At 38.0% G+C, this 19,367-nt stretch overlaps 1 protein-coding gene across 3 annotated transcripts in view; it reads right to left on the minus strand.

Moving 5' to 3' along the window:
- CCDC149 (coiled-coil domain containing 149) overlaps positions 1-19,367 on the minus strand; it is a 144,351-nt gene that overhangs the window by 14,764 nt on the left and 110,220 nt on the right. For all 3 annotated transcript variants that reach the window (XM_027836306.1, XM_027836305.1, XM_027836307.1), the window contains one exon: positions 9,684-9,760. In XM_027836306.1, coding sequence (XP_027692107.1) covers positions 9,684-9,760 — 77 coding nt within the window. The remainder of the gene's footprint in view (positions 1-9,683; positions 9,761-19,367) is intronic.

A 19,367-nucleotide genomic window follows, 5' to 3' on the forward strand; every position in this document is an offset into this window, starting at 1 on the left:
TAATATATAATAATACAATAATTCTGCTTAGTGGCTGTGTAGCTCATTTGGTTTGGTAGTGAGGTCAAAAGAAGTCCTACAAATGGAGCAGTAAACTGCCTGGCTTTTGTGATCTGGGTGAAATCAGATAATTTTAAATGTCCGGATAAAGCTTGGACAACTTCTTTTGATCACACTACCAAGTCAAACAAGTCATGGTCACAATAAGCACAATCAGATTTCCTTTGTACTTTTAACAGATCCCTAAGGAGAAAATCCATAGCCAGGAGGCATGGAAGATGTCTAAGAATGATAAAAGCTTTGTCTAGAGTGACTAGGGAATCACACTGTGCTCAAGTAGAGGGTGCAGCAAGAATTCACTGTCCAGACATATAAATACAGAACATATATATATATATATGTGTGTATGACACACGTGCACACATGGATTTCTAAAGCAGGTGACTGAAGCAAGTCTAGTACTGAGGGAGAGAGAAGACAACATAATAAAAAGAATACTAGATTTAGAACCAAGAGGCTACAGACATTTGCTAGCTAGGTAACCTACAGGAAGTCACTTAATTTCTCTGAGCCTCAGTTTCCTCATCTGTAAAATGGGGATCATAATTATTTGCCTTACCTTCTTCATGACATTCTTGTGAGGAAAGTGTTTTGCTGATCTTAAATGTCTATAGGAATGTGAATTGTTATGAGCAAGAGTGACTTCTTTGTCAATATGAATGCTTGTTCTTGCTTTGGGTGGGTGAGGGGAATGGTCAGGGTGTATTGGCTGACTCTTTTGTTTTGCATGCTCAGAGGGTCACTCCACTTCCACAGCCCCTCCTGATTATCCAGCTCTGCATATAACCATCCTAAAGATGCCCAGCACAGCCACTCCTTAGATTTTATGAGATGCTGTCTCACGAGGAAGCACTCCAGAGAAGTCCCTGATGGCAATTCTTTACCTCTGAGTCTTTATTTTTTCATGTCTACAATAGAGCTAATACCCTGCATGGTCTACCTCACAGGGTTCATTTGGAAGGAAACTCTGTAAAATGCAAAACCCCAATGTCAGCTGTAGTTACTGGTTGCTACTGATTCCAGAAGCTTCCAGAATATGCTATGCTGAGGCTTCCCCAAGAGGATTCTTCTTCCATGTTTCTGTATTCTAACCAGCTCTTGGACATTTTGCCTTTCTAAGCTTCCATTTTCTTATCTATAAAATGGGGCTAATACAACCTACCTCATGGGGTTGTCATGAGAAAGTGTTTTTCAAATTTTAAAGGGCTCTATAAATGAGTTGTCACTGTAAATTAGAGTTTACAATTGACCAAATTGCCAATGTAATCAATTGTCCCTACTTAAAAGCAATGTGCCTGGGAGTACCCCAACCAGTTAAAAAAAGACAGGTATTGCTAAATGAGATTTGACTATGCACTCTGCAAAGTCAATTTCTTGTGTCTCTCTCCACAAGGGCTGAAACTAGGCATTCTTGAGCCTGCCAAGAGACTGAATATTTAGCCCTCAAACAATGTTGGCAAAACCTAGTCATATGTAAACAAGTATAGGTATTCTAACTCTTTACAGGGTTAGGCCATAGAAAAACCCATGTTTGCCACACCTACCTGGCCCTTATCTCCACAACATTGACTGTGACTTCCTGTATATATATGGAACACTCAATACTCTTTGTCCAATATTAGGCCCCAGGTTCCTCATCTATAATATAAGTGGGTTGGGCACTTTATTCCCTAACAAGTACTCTTTGATCCAGCAACACTGGCCTCCTGTCTGTTCCACAAACAAGATACTCCATCTCTTAGTCCCAAGTATTTTCTCTATTTGTCTCCTATGCCTGGAAAGTTGTCTCCTTTGTTTCAACTACTGACCTCCCTAGCTTCCTTTAAGTCCCAACTAAAATCCTACCTTCTCCAGGAAGCCTCCCCCAACACCTATTAATTCCAGTGCTTTCTCTCTTTTAATTATTTCCTAATAATCCTGTGTACAGCTTACTTTGTATATATTTGTTTGCATGTTATCTTATCCCATTAGACTGTAAGTTCCTTGAGGACAGGAATTGTCTTGCTTCTTTCTGCATCCCCAGTGCTTAGCATAGTGCCTGGTACATAGTAGGTGCTTAATAAATGTTTATTAATTAATTGACTAGACACTCTCTAAAGTTTTTCCTGCTCTAAAGCCTATGAATTCACATAACCCAAAATTCTTTTTGGTTTTCTACTAACTTGGTCAATCACTCTGAATCCCCAAATCACTCTAATATTTTCTTGCCTAAAAGCTTTCTGGGAGCCACAAGGCCCCTATACATCACAGTGAGATTAGTTTTCCTAATGCATACTACAAAACCTTCAGCAACTCCCCAAAGCCTATCACATAAATTTCAAACTTTAAAGTCCTTAGCCTGGCCTTCAAGATCCTCTAGGATCCAATTCCAACCCACCTTCCTAGACTCATCTCATGCCACCCCTGCTCATGTGCCTTCCACTCCATCTAAACTGTACCATTCACCATTTATCAAACATGCACTTGCTCTTTCAGGTTCTGACCATAGTCCTGCACTCTCTCCAGTTAGCACCTTTGCTCATGTCTTTGTTGAAATTCTACCTCAATGCCTAGCTCAAATGTTATCTGTTCTATGACATATTCACTGCAAAGAGTGATTTGTGGTGCCACTCTAGCATAGTGCCTGACACAGAGTAACCACTTGTTGACTGACTGATTTTCCCTCATCTGATTTCATAGCACACTGTACTCTCAGATGTAATTTACATATATCCATATATATATATATATATATATATTTATGTATACTTTCTTATTTTTTCGTATTCAATTTTAAGTTCTTTGAAGGCAAAGATTTTGTCTTACCCAACTTTCCAGCTCCTCCTTCCATAACAATTTTACTCTGGTGTCTCAGTTTGGTATTAAGGTGATCCACGCTAGATCAGCAGAAAAGAAGCTATTGCAGGTTCTGCTAAATCGGAAAAAATGTATATATGGTCTCAACAACAGAATGTGTCTGCTATCCAAGACCAGTCTAGCCAAGTCTGGAGAAGCTCATTAGCAGAAAGTTAGCCTTTAGGGGATGAATTCTTTGATTGTGATGTCCAATAAAACAGAAAAAAAAATTTTCAAATGGCTCCCATTACCTAACGTGGACTCTTATTAAATGTACATAGTAAGCATTTAGATGTTTGTTAAATGAATGTATAAATGAAAGAGTGAATGAATAAATGAATGACTTTGATAATTAATGCTGAAAGAGGTATCCAGTACATCACTGGGACATTCTATTGGATCCTTCTCATTGCTGAAAGGGTCTCTAGCCAAGAAAGGACTAGAATTATGATAACTTTTGTTAAACCCATCAACACAGCCAACACCCATTTTCTCATGAATTTGAATATGAATATAAATCTAATCATTTAAGAGGGCAAAAATCATATACCTTTATAAAATTTTTAGCTCTAGCAAATCATTACATTAAGAGTTTGGTCATAATTAAAATTGCCAAGATTCATTTCTCCTTCACAAGATGGCAGAAACACTTAAATCCTGCCATGTAAATACCTCCAATGCAAGTCTGTGATAACCAAACATAGACATAATCAGATGGCCATTTGTTCCCAGGTTTGATCCAGTTCTTAGTGGAACAGGAGTAAAAAAAAAAAAACTCATGTCTTAAATTGCAACAAATAGAAAGGAGTGAGTAGAATGACAATGTTTGTGCATGAATAAATTTGATTCACATGTACATATATTCGTAATGTCTACATATAAATTCAAGTGTATATATATCAGGTTTCCCCTTACTGTGAATATACCTATGCTTACCACAAATATAGATGAGTAGGTGAATGCTTGATTTCTAGATATACTGATCAAAAATCGAGTATCATGACAAGACAGCTGAAACAGACCTTGGAGAACATCAATAATAGTTCAAGCTCCTCTTTTATAGGCGGGGAAACCAAATCTCACAGAATGGAAGTAGTTGTCCAAGATCATCTAGTGCCATCCAAAGTCCCCAGAATGTTGTCTTTGACATCAGCTACAAGGCTTTGTAAAAGCCTTGAGAAAGACAGAAAACCTAGTTCTTGTATCTTCTTTAGCCTTTCCAACTCAGAAAAGCCAAATTCTCCAACTCTTAAGAATTAAATTCTGAAGATATAGACCCAAATAATTCCAACAAAGAAGGAAAGGCAGAGTTATCTAAAGAGAATGGATCCACAATGAACTCAGCAAACACCTTAGATTTTTAGAAGATGTGTAAAAGATGGAAACAAAGGTGGGTAATAGAGGATGACTCTAAAAAATACAAGAATAGTGTCAGGACCACTGATGGCCAGAAGAAACAGATTGGCAATCAATGTAAAAGACAACCAAAAAGAGCTTTTAAAAACTACGCTGGAAGCAGGAATAAGAACAAAGAAGGCAGTGATCCACTGCTTGATGTCCATGGGTTGGTAATAACGAATGAAAGAAAAGAGACAGAATTATTCAACTCATTTCATTTTTTTGTATTCCCTACCAAGGCTCTTCAGATTAAAGTGTTAGCAAAAATGGTTACAGGGAACTAAAATCCAAGATAAGTAGAGAAAATATGGTAAGAGAACACCTAGCTGTCTTCAATAAGTTCAAGTTACCAGGTGCAATGAATAACATCCCAGGTTACTGAAAGAAATGGCAGATGTGACTGCTAAGCCTTTGTCAGTGACCTTTAAAAACTGGAGAATGAGTGAGGTGCCACAGGGCCTGGAGAAGGGAAAATGTTAACCTGTTTTTCAAAAAGTGAAAAGGTTAGAATCTTCAGACTATAGGACAATAAGCTTGGCTTTGATTTCTGGGAAGATTCCAGAATGTATTATTAAAGGAATGGTTTGTAAGATTTAGAAAGCTAGTAAGTAGTAATTGCTAAAAGCCAGAAGAGGTTTATTAAGAACATCCTGGTGGCACAGAGAATGGAAAGAACCCTGGCTTTGGAGTCTGAGGACCTAGGTTACAACCTGGTGTGACTTTGGAGGAGCTACTTAATCTTGGTGTCTTCACCTGTAAAATTAATGAGTTGTACTCTAGGACCTCTAAGGTCCCTTTCAACCCTCAATCTATGATCTTATGAACCTCATTTCCTTTTTTGACAGGGTTACTAGCACTGTAAATCAGGAGGAAGCTGTGGATAAATTTGCCTCTATTTCAGCAAGCCATTTGACAGACTCCAATGCTCTCCTTGTGGATGACTCATAATGGAGAGATATGGGCTAGATAACGGTAGAGTAAGGAATGTCCACAATTAGTTCAATGAACAGCTCTAAAGAATAGCAGCTAATGGATCAATGACGTATTGGAAAGGTTTTAATTGAGTGCCCTGTGGATCTGTCTTTTGCCCTGTACCATTTAATAGTTATAGCGCTACATAAAATGACTTTTATCAATGACTTGAAAACATAGGTGGAATGCTTACCAAATTTGCAGATGATACAAAGTTGGGAGAGACAGTTTATAGCCTGGACAACAGGGTTAAGAGTCTAATAAAGGTCTCAGACTAGAAAGAAGGTCAGAATCAAATAAGATGTAACAACAGGAGAGATGTAGGATTTAATCTTAAATCTGAGATTTTACAGCTGTATGACCATGAGTTAGGAGATGGCTAGGTGACTCAGTGGACAAACAGCTGGGCCTGGAGTCAGGATGACCTGAATTCAAATTTGGCCTCAGACACTTAGTACCTTTGTAACCCATGGCAAGTCACTTAACCTCTGTTTATCTTAATCTACTAGAGAAGGAAATGGCAAGCCACTCCAGTATCTTTGCCAATAAAATTAGGTCATGGAGAGTAGAACACAACTGAATTGACTGAACAACAACAAAGACCATGAGTTGGTTTCTCTGAGTCTTGGCTCCATAGTCTGTAAAAACGAAGTTATTAATATATAGCGCAGTTGTGAAGATTAAATAAGATAATATGTGCAAAGTGCTTTACAATCCTTAAAGTGCTTTATAAATAACTATTCTTATCAATAGTAGTAGTAGTAGTAGAAGAAGTTAGTAATAGTAATTCAGAGTAGAAAGTCCTATCCTTGGTTTAAAAAAATCATTGTTTGGGGCAGCTAGGTGGCGCAGTGGATAAAGCTCCAGCCTTGGAGTCAGGAGGACCTGAGTTCAAATCCAGCCTCAGACACATGACACTTACTAGCTGGGTGACCCTGGGCAAGTCACTTAACCCAAATTGCCTCACCAAATTAAAAAAAAAAATCATTGTTCAATAATAATGAAACTAACGTACTATAATAGGAAAAGAGATATATATGCTTGCATGTGAAAATAATATAAGCATAGTTCCTAGAACAAGGGATATAAGTCTTCTTTATTCTTCCCCATTCTGAACACCTCTAAGATATTTTTTCAATCCTGGATGTCATAATGACAAATGGTAACAGGTGAAAAGAGGGAAACCAGACAGGGAGAAGATTGGAGACTAGATTATAAGAGAACAGTTGAAAAAATTTGGAATGCTTTAGTTTGGGGAAAACAACGCTTAAAAGGCACAAGGTGCCTGTTTTCAATCATTTGAAGAGTTATAATGTAGAAGAGGGTAGGCTTTTATTTGAGGGGGGAGGGGCTTGGCCCTTGAGGAGCCCTAGGAGCAATCGCATGCATTGCAGAGAGCCAGCTTTTGTCACTGTGTAAAGAAAACTTCCTGACACTTAGGGTTGAACCAAACTTGCATGGGAAGCATCCAGTTGGCATATCCCTTGTCACTAGAATAGTTCAATAAGTCCTAGAAGGGATTCATAGCCAGACATGGGTTGGACCAAATATCCTCTGAGATTCTCTTTTTCTCAAATTGTGAATTCTCAAGCTCTTTATAGTAAGTTTTTATATTTTGTTTAGCAAGATAATCACCAGGTCAGATCCCTTTGAAATTCCATTGCTAGTGCCCTCTTTCAAAACTATTAACAAATATTTAGGGAACATTCATTTAAGCATGGAGCCATGCTAAGTTCCTAAGAGGGATACAACAGGGAACAAAACTGTTCTTTTGTTTGTTTGTTTGCTTTTTTTCCCAGGGAGAGAATTTACCTTCTACAGGGAGATTAGAATTCATCTAGGTCTACTCCCCCATTTTATAGATGAGAAAACTGAGGCTTGAAGATGTCAAGGGACTTGCCCAAGATTACACAGCTAGCCAGTGACCAAATGTGGATTATAATATGGATTAGAATCAATTACTCCCAACTCCTAGTCTAGGGCTCTTTCCATTGTACCACATTGCCTCAATATAATGATTAGTTTGTTTTAGCTTTTGATCTTTGCCCAGTCAAATTCCACCTAAGCCCAATTCAAGTCCCTATTTCCACCATGAAACTTTCCCAACTATTCCAGCTTACACTAATGTCTCCCTTCTCTGAACTCCTAACTACTATACAATTTAGCACTTAATTTATATTTTCTATTATTCTCTCAACATTTCATATGTGTCAATATCTTTTCTTAAATATGGTGTCCAGAATTGAATGAATATTGTCTATCCAGAGCAGGGTCTTGCCCACAAGAGTATGCTTCTATTGATAAGGTCAAATCAAATTAACTTTTTTTCGGCTACTGTGTCACATGATATCCACAAGGTAGATATGTGGTAGATACTACTGTATGAATGGTTTGTAGCAGGCACTGATTTCAGCATCAGAAGCAGTATACAAGTCTCTGAAAACCCCTGGGAGGGGGAAGATCAGTGGCAGGAATATTCTAACTTGCCTCTCACTTGAAAAACCAAAAATCATTGCATTACAATTCAGTTGGTTAAAATGGAGACAAATGGAAATACCATTCAACAGAACAGACTGACCTATATGAGGACAGAAGGAACATTTCCTCCTCCTTTCCCAGTGGTTGGAGAACTACTATACCTTGACATTTCTCTTTTTACCATTGCATAAGGAAAGGCAATGCCACTGTCAGCACATAATTTTGAAAAACTGAAGAAAATTTCCCCTCTCGTTCCCCTTCTTCTCTCCCACTGCTTTCATTAAGGTTGGCGTTAAAGACAAACATGGCCACAGGGTAAATTCATTTGGCCAAGTGCCTCATGTCCAGTTTTACTACTGTATATTGGCAAAGAGAGGCCAATTCCCTTGAGACCCTTTAATTCAACTGAATATCTTAATCCGATGGACACAAGACAGTCCAGATAACACTTTCCAATTAATTACATGCAATGATATTACTTATTGCTAAAAAATAGCTATAAAAAGACATTTCAAATAGAACCTACTCCTGAATCCCACTGAAACATTGTAGCTCAGGCCTTCAGGCAGCAGAAAGAAGGAAAGAGACAATTGTTATTTTATAAATATTAATTTGTTGTCTTACTCAAACAGAAAAGTGCTAGAAAAGGAAAAAAAAACCCTCAGCATTCATTTCTTCAACTTCAGTCTTTTTACATACGTGGTAAAATATTGGGAATACATGCTGAAAAAAAATATCACAACACCAAAACATAAAGAGTGAGGAGCATTTGATAAGCTTGCATGGCTGGATTAAAACAATGGAATTTTTTAAAAAGCCACCACAAATGATACTGCTTTCACTTCTGCAAAACGTTCTTAGAAGTGGACTATTTACCTCTCAAGGGAGCCCTCACTTTGAATGAGCTATGCTATATATTTTGACACAAAGCTTGAGAAGTTGTCATTGGAAATTTCCAATTATGTATCACTGCTCCCCCTCCCTATCCCCAGGCAATCTGATGAAACTATTTGGAGTCAGAGTAAGAAAACTTATTATTATTATCTGTTACTTATTGGCTAAGGAAATTGACCATTTTTTCAGTTACTTTGATGGATCTAAGGTCTTATCAATGTGGGCACTCTCACCAACAAGGTAAATAGCCTATCCATGCCTGCCCATCCTGTGCAACTCTCAGGAGAACATGAATGGAGTTATCATGCATTAGAGGAAAACAACAGATATGATTAAGGGGTAGGAGAGATTGGTTGGTGTAGAAAGGTTAAGTAACTAAAAATATACATGACTTTGATAGCAGGGAAAAGAAGAGGTGGAATGATAAATATAAGTTGCTTAAGAGGGCTAAATGTGAAGGGAACTAGTTGGCGGTGGTCTCATGAAGGGGGTACTTTTCTCAGATGAACAGGATAAATATAGCTAATTGAAGTGAACAGCAGAAGGAGTTTCCTCTGAGAATTCAACTGCGAAAAACCTCCACAGGAAAGCCAAGCTTTGTACCTCTGAAGAATGGAAAAGAAACAGGTTGGAATTTTTGTCAAGGGTTATAGGGGATGAGGGTGTCGATTGGTGGGCTCTTTCAGTACTTTTTAGGACTAATGATTGAACTGAGCACATGCAAGCAATACAAACCATAGTATTTACTGAAAGTAGAAATAGAGCCAGGCACTCTGAGTGATACAGTTTAAGTTTATAATACTGCAAGTAGTCTTTAACTATTCTGTATTTCCTCTGGCAACACTGTGAATGCTCCTTGTGTTTACCACATGACATTTTCCTGTCCTAGACCTGTGATTTACACATCCAAATGCTTTTGTATGTCCCAGCAATGATATTCTTTTAATAAAAGAATACTAAAAAGGTTAAGACTTCTTATGCAAATGACATGATGGTCACTTAAGAAAACCACTGCAGTCAATAATTTTCATGAAGTTTTTACTCACCTGGGAGACTCCACAAACCTGAGACTTCCAAAGTTCTCAATTTTTTCTCCAGCTCTGCCACTCGGTTACCTAGGATTCTGCAAAAGGGCAGAACATTTTTTAGCAAATGGACTAATAATAGATGACTCAAAGGGTGTTTAACTTGTGAAATTGTCAGAAGAAATGCACTCCTCTCCCCCTCAAAAACTGACTAGGACCCAATGATAAGCATTTTGAGGCTTGTTGATTTGAGTATTTTCTCATTAGTCATACCATTATATAAATAGGTGTCTCAATCTGATTTTGTCAGACTTGTGGACATTTGTGTCAGATTTGTGGACATTCCTTCCACCAACACTGAGGGCTATCTACATAAAACTTTTTTTAAAAGTCTATTATAAAACTCAGAGAGTTTTAAGTTTCGTGCTTATAGTCACAGAGCAAATAAGTTTCAGAAGTAGGATTTGAACCTAATTCTTCCTAACTCCAAGCTCAGCACTCCCTCCACTACACTATGCTTCCTCTCAATTATAAAGTAATGGAATTAATTTATTGCTCAGGATTTAATCAGGTCAGAACTTTTAAATCTAAATTGGTCCCTTCCCCTTGACAAACCATGATACCACCTTTGCCACAAACACTCTGGGTTCTTCTCCTGTGGATCTGCTCCCAGAGTTGACCTGGGCACATTGTTTTGAACATCTTCAATGGTAGCAAACCATAGACTCTAGAGCTAGAAGAGAGCTTTAATATCATCTCGTCCAGGGATACTTAAGCTGGGGTTCACAGACCCCTTGGGGGTCCATGGATAGCTATCTGGGGATCTGTAAACTTGGATGGGGAAAAAACACCTCTATTTTCGTTAACCACTAACTGAAATTTGGCATTTGCACCAATTATGAATGCAGGCAACACACATTATTATGAGAAAGGTCAACAGACTGCCAAAGGGTTCCATGACATAAACAAGGCTAAACATCTCTTATCTAGTCCAACCCCCTCAATGTATGATATCATTGTGTGATATTCTTATAAAGAATCTTCTTTATGAGGAAAAAGAGGTCTAGAGATGTGAAGAGATTTGCCCAAGGTCACACAGATAGCAGAAGAACCAGGATTTGAACCCAGGTTCTTTGACTCCAAATCCAGTGCTCTTCCCACTGCCTTATAGTTCCTTCTTTACCTTTTGTGGGTGAATTTGACTTTTACAAACAGGAAAAGTTATCCAGAGTTAGATCTTTAAAAGAACAAATTGATGATAAAGTTGGATAATATTGTTTTTGTCACCAGACCAGGTATATTTACAAATTATTGAGACTGATTTCCTTGTGTAACTTATAAACTGACTCTGAAGAATTCTAATAATGTTCTGAACAACTCACCTTCCTGATGTAATTTTACTGTCATCCAAGTGATTACACTCAAGAACAACTCATTTGGATATATAATTTCTAGTGATTTTTATTAATGATTGCATTACTTGATGGTCATGTCATATATATGCATATATCCATATATACATACCATATATACACACACACATACATATGTACACCTACACACACACATTCATCAGTGAAGGAAACTCCAGACTGGAAACTCATCTGGAATTTAACATCTTAGAGGTTAAGTGGCTTGTCCACAATGATAGTGTCAATGTGTTAGAAGCGGGTCTTGAACCCAAGTCTTTCTGCCTCCAATGCTGGCCCTTGGTCCATGACCACTTATATATCCACATTGATTTCTCCTCTCTCCTACAAAAATAGATGGTGACTCAGAAATGATTTAACAATCATCTAATTTTCTTTGTTGTGAAAAAAAAAAAACCCAACAACTTGTTTTTGTTTTATTTGGAGGATTTTCCTGAAGCAACTTTAAAAGGAAGTATTTCAACTCCTGTCACAAGAGATTTCAAAAGTACCAAAATTATGCCCCTCCAAATATCTTCACACTCCAAAGCAAAACAATAAATAAATAAACAAATGAGAGAGATGGTTTTGGACTTTTATCTTATTTAGCCTAAATGGATTCGCTGGCTCTTAATTAATATTCCCTTTAGGTGCCTTGAAAAACTCTCTGACTTTGTCATCTATGGTTTCCTTCATCTTGGTACTTAAAGCTATTTTCTCCCTTTCCTGAAGTCTTAAATTCTGCATAGTCTTTATCAATTACTTTCAATTTTCACTCCATTTCTTGGGTCTATTCGACTTTCATGTTCCTGACCCTTAAACAAATACCATTCTTAGTAATCTCACTTTCAATATTTTACTTAGACCTTGAGATCCAAGTTCCCTTTTCACCAACTGATAGGTTTGAGATGCAATCACAAAAATGTTCAATTTGATGCCTGTTTCTTAAATAGATCAGATAATCTGTAGGTGCTGCCTCTGGGAAACTAAAGATAAGGTTTAACTCTTCTGGCTCCATGGAAGGATGCAGTCAAGTTTCACTTTCTTTTACCTAGTGGCCCATTACTGGTCATTTCTTTTGGCATTGGAAAGAGCTGGATAAACCACCCTACCCAACAATTTTTTAAAGTGCTAAGTTTTATAGATGCCTTTTGTTTTTTATACCACAAGCATTTCCTAATATACCCCAACACTTACTCCATAAGACCTTCCTCACAGCAAAGAAAAAAGAGTTTATCAAAACCAAGCAATAGTTACTATGGGACAGTACAAGCAATGATTTGCACCCATCATCCCCCTGAAAGAAGGGAGGACATTCAGATATTTTTAAGAACACTAAATCTCCATGCTATGACTGTTTTCTCCTCGGATCCTATCTCAACTCACTGGTGGGAGGCTTCGTAATAGGAACAGGACCCAGGGGCTTTTCAGTTCATGGCTATAGCTATGGAAAACTGCTAAAATGTTGTACATATTGAAATAATGGTGCTGACACCCAACTGAATTTGAAGATATAGCTAAGATACTTCAGTTTATAAAAACGATTTCTGATCTGCTTAACGATGAAAAATAACAAAAGTTATATTCAAAGCCTTGTGTGATTTATCTAAAACTGGGGGTGAGAAGGTAGCCCATTTAATTCTAAAGAGTTTTAGAGGTAGAAAGGAACCTTAAGAGATCACCTAATCCAATGCCCTCATTTTAAAGGTTAGGAAACCAAGGCCCAGGGAGGCAGAAGATACTTGCCTAAAGTCATCCCAATACTGAAGCAGCAAAGGTCTGATTTGAATTCAGGTCCTTTGATTTTAAACCTAGTGGATCAGTTATACTAATGGAGACATAAGAGAGGATCAGCAATAACGTATTTTTTTCTTGGCAGGTTAGCCAGGTGCAATGGAAAGAATGTGGGATTTAGGGTCAGAGGAATTGGGTTTGAATCCTGCTCTTCATCATCACCCTCATCATCACTACTGGCTTTAAGTAGTGCTTTAAGATTTGTGCTTTAAGATTTGTAAAACACTTTACTTATCTCATTTGATTCTCACAACCATTTGTGAGGTAGGTGCTATTATGATCATCCTGGAAACCAAGGCTGATATCTCAGTTTAAGTGACTTGCCCAGAGTCACAAAGCTGGTAAACGTCTGAGGCCACATTCGAGCTCAGGTCTTTTTGTCTCCAAGTGCAGTTCTCTATTCACTGAAACTCCTAGCTGACTAGGTTTTGCCACTAACTGTCTATATTACCGTGGATAAATCACTTTACCACTCCAGACTTAGTTTATCTTATCTGTAAAATGAGGGGTTAACTAAATGACTTTTAAGATCCCTTCCAGCTCTAAATTTGTGATCCTATGATACTAATAGATGGGGTTACCAGTGGTCAGGTTTCTCAGTATTGGTGAAATCAACAGGAGTTGAGGTGTTGAGCTCTACCTTGGCCCAATTTCAATGGGAAATCAGATCAAGGTAGAACTCAGCACTGATCCCTGGGGCTCTAGAAAAAAATGAAGAAAGCACAGGCTACTCCAACTATCACATGAAAAATACTTTGATATAACACAACCCAGAAGAGAAAGTAAAAGCTTCCTCCCTGCTGGTTTTGATACCAGGGCCTCAATATTGTGCTCTACAGCATGTATACAGCTGGGTAACTGCAAGCTGAGCAAGAACCCCAAATGTCCCAGCTAACTTTATCTGTCATCTAATAACAGTAAAAGCGCCTCACTTTTATATAGTCATGACCCTAAAGACCACTGGGCCTTCTTGTCCACCCTGCAGCTGGACCATACCATATGTGTTGTCTTTCCAAATTAAAATCTGATCTCTTTGAAATCAAAAACAGTATTATTTTGTGTCTGTATACTCATAGTTTGCTACATAGTGAGTACTTAATAAAGATTTTTTCATCTATCCATACATACATACATCTAGCCATCCATCCATCCACATAGCACATTAAGGTTTGCAAAAAACTTTAAATATAATGCTTAACAGATAAGTGACATGCAACTGGCCCTATTAATAAAGAGATGGAAGCGATTTGAATGGTACCAAAAGGCTGGATTGTCTCAAAACATCCTTCCCACTGACTTTTTGAGGGCCCCCCAAATTCCCATTGTTAGCTTCAAAAAATAGCTGTAAAAAATAGCTGATAGTATCGGACCTTAAAGGGGTAGCACATCAATGATCATGGTTGATTTACAAGGCTTCTCACAGATAGTAGGGCCCAGGAGGAAGGGGGCATGAGAAAGAGTTGTTTAGATAAAAGAGAGAAGAAACCCGTCCAGCCTGGTCTGAGAAGGGCACAAAGAGATTGCTAGTAGAGCAGGAGGAAAATAAACCCCGTGCTGGAGGGGAAAGGAAGATGTCTTTGGAAAGATAAGACACTTAGGAAGATAAACTTCCCTGACCTGACAGTCTTCCCTAGGGTTGGCCCTGGATCGTGGACATTTATTTTCTATTACAGATGAATACTGAAGTTTTCTGAGTACCCAAACTTTATAGGGTAGTTTATTATTGTTCGTCTGATTTCATGATAACTACATTTAATATGACATATTAATTTCTAAAATTAAAGTCAATTACAACTTAAATAAAAAGAAAGCCTGATAAAGTGGAAATATTCCTGGATTGGGGATTCAGAAGATAGTTTTGAGTTCTAGCTCTGAACTCACTTCAGAGTGAGTAGGTTTCTGGGCAAATTACATTTCTCTGGGCCTCATCAAAATGACAGGGTTAAAACTACATGTGAACCTACTAAAGTGTAAACTTCCCCATTAGAAAGTCATCTCCTTAAGGATGGGGGACCATTTTGTTTTCAGTTTTGGCTTTGTATCCTCATCACCTAGCATAACACCTGGCACAAAGTAAGTGTTTAATAAATGCTTACTGAATCATGGTCTCAAAGTTCCTTTCCAACCAGAAAATTTTATGATTCTATGAAAATTAAATTTGTCTTCAAAATTTTATAATACTCCTTGAGAAAACTAGGCACTATCAGGTAGGAATCATGGCTTTACACGAATGCACTTTGAGAAACATTAAGTGGGCCCATTCCCATTCTTGCTTTCTTGTCTTTTATGGAATCAGAGAACTGGAGAACTCAAAGGGCCATCAGTGACCATGTAGTTCAGCCCATATGAAAGGAATCCCCCCCATCCAGCCTCTGCTTGAAGACATTTAAGAAAGAACCCACAGACTCTCTAGGTAGCCCATTATACTTCTCATTAGCTTTGTTTTTCATTTTATCAAGCCCAAATTGGCCTCCTTGGAGATTCCACCCATTGCTCCTAGGTCAGTCCTTAGTTCAGCTAAACAGAGCAAATCTAATCTCTCCTCCACATGACATGCCCCTACAGTGACCAAGATGAAGTTAATGGAGAAAGATGAGTGAAAATCTACAAAGAGATTTCTGAGTGTCTTCATGATATCCATTTTGTGTAGACCATTAACATGATGACAAAATAGGAAGAAGGATGGATTGGGGAGGAGTGAAGGTGGGTTGGGAATGGTAGTCAGTAAAATAATGAGTTACAATTTTTTTAATCTGTCACTGCTCTCAAACCAAAATTATTCTTTAGATAAAAAGCTAATAATGCTGACTATTATTTCCTTCTTGGGCACAGACAGTTAACCATTACTTTTCTCTTTAGAAAGGACCACAGCAAGGACATATTAATCTAAGTTCTATCCCAAATACCAGGTCCTTTGCTTTCTTAGTAATTCTCCAAGATGGCTTCTTGTTGGACCTTTACCATTTTCAAAAGGCATCTATTTCGGGGTAGGGTGGGAGTAGGGAAGGGGGAGAGCTTATAGCTAGCTGGAAACCATAAGGGGGAGCATGAGCTCACAGAGAAGCACACTATTAATGGGAGATTGGCCATTTATTCATTTTACCCCTACACTTAGAACATTCTCATCAAAATGGAATGATTTTGTGATTGCCATTACAAAAGAATAAATCAGTTATGGAATAATACTGGCAAAAGAGCCAAATTCATATACATTGTTAGTTCTATCAATATTTCACCTGGTATAACAGAAAAAGCACTGCATTTGGAATCAGAGGAACAGAGTTCAAGTTCTATGACTTAATACCCATGTGACCCCAGATATGTCACTTGAGTTCTCTGACCTTACTTTCCCCATTTTATAAATGGGGGCATTTGATTAGATGACCTCTAAGGTATCTTCTTCCAGTTCTAAGTTATCTGATCATTCCCTATATAAAGATAGAGAATCTCACTGTTTCCTATATAGTTCCTGTCCTTTGTTGGATCATCATGTCATGCCCCTAATTGTGGTGGTTCTCCAAAACTCTGTCCTAGGCCCTGTTGACATCCTCCCTTTTTTCTCACTCTCTTATTGGCTACCAGGAGTCTTATTATCATCTCTATGCATCTGACTCCCAGATCTAGTTCCCAGATCTGAAACTCCAGGTCCACATCATTTTCTAGTTAATGGCCATTTCCAATTGAATGTCTTGTGGGCGTATTCCCCAAAAAGAACCCATTAGCCTTCTGCCACTCTGCAAACCACCCTTCTCAATTTCTGGACATCATTATCTATCTAGTCACCCTATTTTATATTGACAAGTTCCTCTTCATCCTCCCCACCCCATACATTCATTAAGTTGTGAAGTCTTATTGTTTCTACTTCCTCAGCATCTTTCACATGGATCCCCTTCTTTCTACTCTTGACAGTATTACCACCATGGCCACCTAATTGGCTTTCCTACTTTATTTCCCTCCCCATTCAAATACATCAAACATACAGTGGTTAAAATGATTTTCCTAAAATGCAAGTCTCATCATGTCAATCCTGTACTCAATAAACTCCACTTGTTTCCCATTGCCTTGAAGATCAAATATAAATTCTACTGTCTGGCATTCAAAGCCCTTTACTCACAACTAGACTCCAATCTTACTTCCAGCTTTATTATATATTACAATCTCTTCAGTCCACTAAAAACTGACCTTCTTGGTGTTTCTCCCATACCACAAACCATCTCCTACCTCCATGTCTTTGCACTGGCTGTACCCTCTGCCTGGAATGTACTTCTTCCTCAACTCCACCTTTTAGAATTCCTTGTGTTCTTCAAAACTCAGCTTAAGAACCACTTTCTTCTACAGGAAGACTTCCTCGATCCTCCCCACTTTCTTTGTATTACCTTGAGTTGATTTGGCTCATATTTAGATATGTACATGGTGGCTGCCCCAGCAGAATATAAGAACCTTGAAGGCAGGGACTCTTTCACTTCTGTCTTTGTCTCCCTAGTGCCTGGCACAAGTTGGCATTTAAATGTTTGTTAATTGAAAATAGCTACTTGGTGCCCCCAGATTAAAAGTTTGTTGAAAGTGGGAAGACTTGGAAATCCCAAATATTTATAGTGGGAACATTAAAACATAGAACCATAGGTTTAAGGCTGGAAGGAAATTTAGAAGTCATCTAGGATGACATTTTCACTTTAGAGATGAAGAAACTGAGGCTCAGAGAAATCAAGTGACTTCTCCAAGGTCATACAGGTAGTAAGAGGTAGAGCTAGGATTAGAATCTCAGTCTTCTTGACTTCAAATTTAGTATTCTTTCTGTTGTATTATACTGTCTTCCCAGAGCACCATAAGCATGCCTGGATTTATTCTCTTGGCTTCTGGATATCGAAACTACCTCTTCTCATTTCAGAACAAAGAGGTAGTAACAAACGATAGCATTCAGCAAATGAAAACTGATGAAAAACGTTATTTTTGTTGTTTTTAAATCACTTTGATGTATTCAAATTAAAAGCAAGAAATCACATTAAGGTAGTAGAAGAAAAAAATATGAAAAATCCTCTATGGAGCAAAAATAACTGATAAAATATCTTTGCCAAAGAGCAGAGCAAGAAATAAGATAAAAGAAAAGATTATTGCTAGATTATAAGCTCCTTGAGGGTAGAAGCCATGTGTTCTGACAGGAGACCTGGATTTAAAGAGCAGCTTTCACATTTACCAGTAGTGTGAGTCTGGCCCAATCACCTAACCTTTCTAAGTCTCAGGTTTTTTTTTTTAATCTGTAAAATAGGGATAATAATAATATAATTGAGTTATCTAATAAAGGTGTTGTGAAGGCCCTAAAGAGCTATTGAGATGTCAATATTTTCTCCCCACTTCCCTCTCCTGTCATTGAGCACAGTGTTTTGCATATAAGTGTTTAATAAATGTTTATTGAATTTCATTAGACTCTATTATTTGAAAATCAACTCATTTGTTTCAATGTACAAGTGAGTAAGCCATCTTTCTCAACCCTGCAGCGTACAAAGGCAAAGCCAGAATTTTTTTTGTAAAGAATGCAGTATCAGGGCAGCTAGGTGGTACAGTGGATAAAGCACTGGTCCTGTGACCCTGGGCAAGTCACTTAACCCTGATTGCCTCCAAAAAAAAAAAAAAAAGAATGCAGTATCCATTTTACACTTATCTGGTATGGATATGATTTGTATCCTAATACATATGCCATAAATACAAAGATACAATGAATGAAGCAATGCCCACTCATAAGGACGTTACATTCTAACCACGAGAGGACTTATGGGAATGAATGAGCACTAGGAAAGCTGGGACAGGAGGTGGTCTTGACTTTCTTGCCCCTCCCCCCTTCAGCACCCTTAGTAGCACCTTCTAAGAAGTAATAACATACACAGATGTTTTGCCCCTGGGCTTTTATGGGTCTTTTAGCCATTTTATTTTAGTTTATTCTGTTTCTTACGCATTTATGAACCATATGTTAGTGAAAATCCCATTAGAGCAAATCCCATGACAAAAAAAAAGTCACTACATAACAAAAAAACATTTTGATATTTCACTGACTGCCTTATGAAAACAGTCCTCTGTTGATGTGGTTACAACTAATTCTCCATAATAAATAATCCTTTGGTCCTTATCTATGTAACAGTTACCCTTTAAAACATAAAAACTTAGTTGAGAACCTTCAAGTTAGAATTCTTTCCTTCCTTTCTCCCTCCCTCTCTTCCCACCCCTTCCTCCTCTCCCTTCCTTCCTTTCTTTTCTTTCTTTTTTTCTTCCCTTCCTTCCTTCCTTTCTCCCTCACTCTCTTTCCCTTCCTTCCTTCCTTCCTTCCTTCCTTCTTTTCTTCCTTCCTTCCTTCCTTCTCTTTCTCTCTTTCTTCTTATGCCTTCAAGAAGCAAGTGCTCTTTTCTTTAAAGGAGCTCCTTATAAAAAGCTTTGGCGTGTATTTCCTAAAAGAGTTTGGGAGGCTGCCTCAGAATTCCCTCCTTCCTAAGTCCTCTTTACTCCTCACTAT

Source organism: Vombatus ursinus, unplaced genomic scaffold (genome assembly GCF_900497805.2).
Source record: "Vombatus ursinus unplaced genomic scaffold, bare-nosed wombat genome assembly UNPS02014818.1, whole genome shotgun sequence".
NCBI lineage: Eukaryota > Metazoa > Chordata > Mammalia > Diprotodontia > Vombatidae > Vombatus > Vombatus ursinus.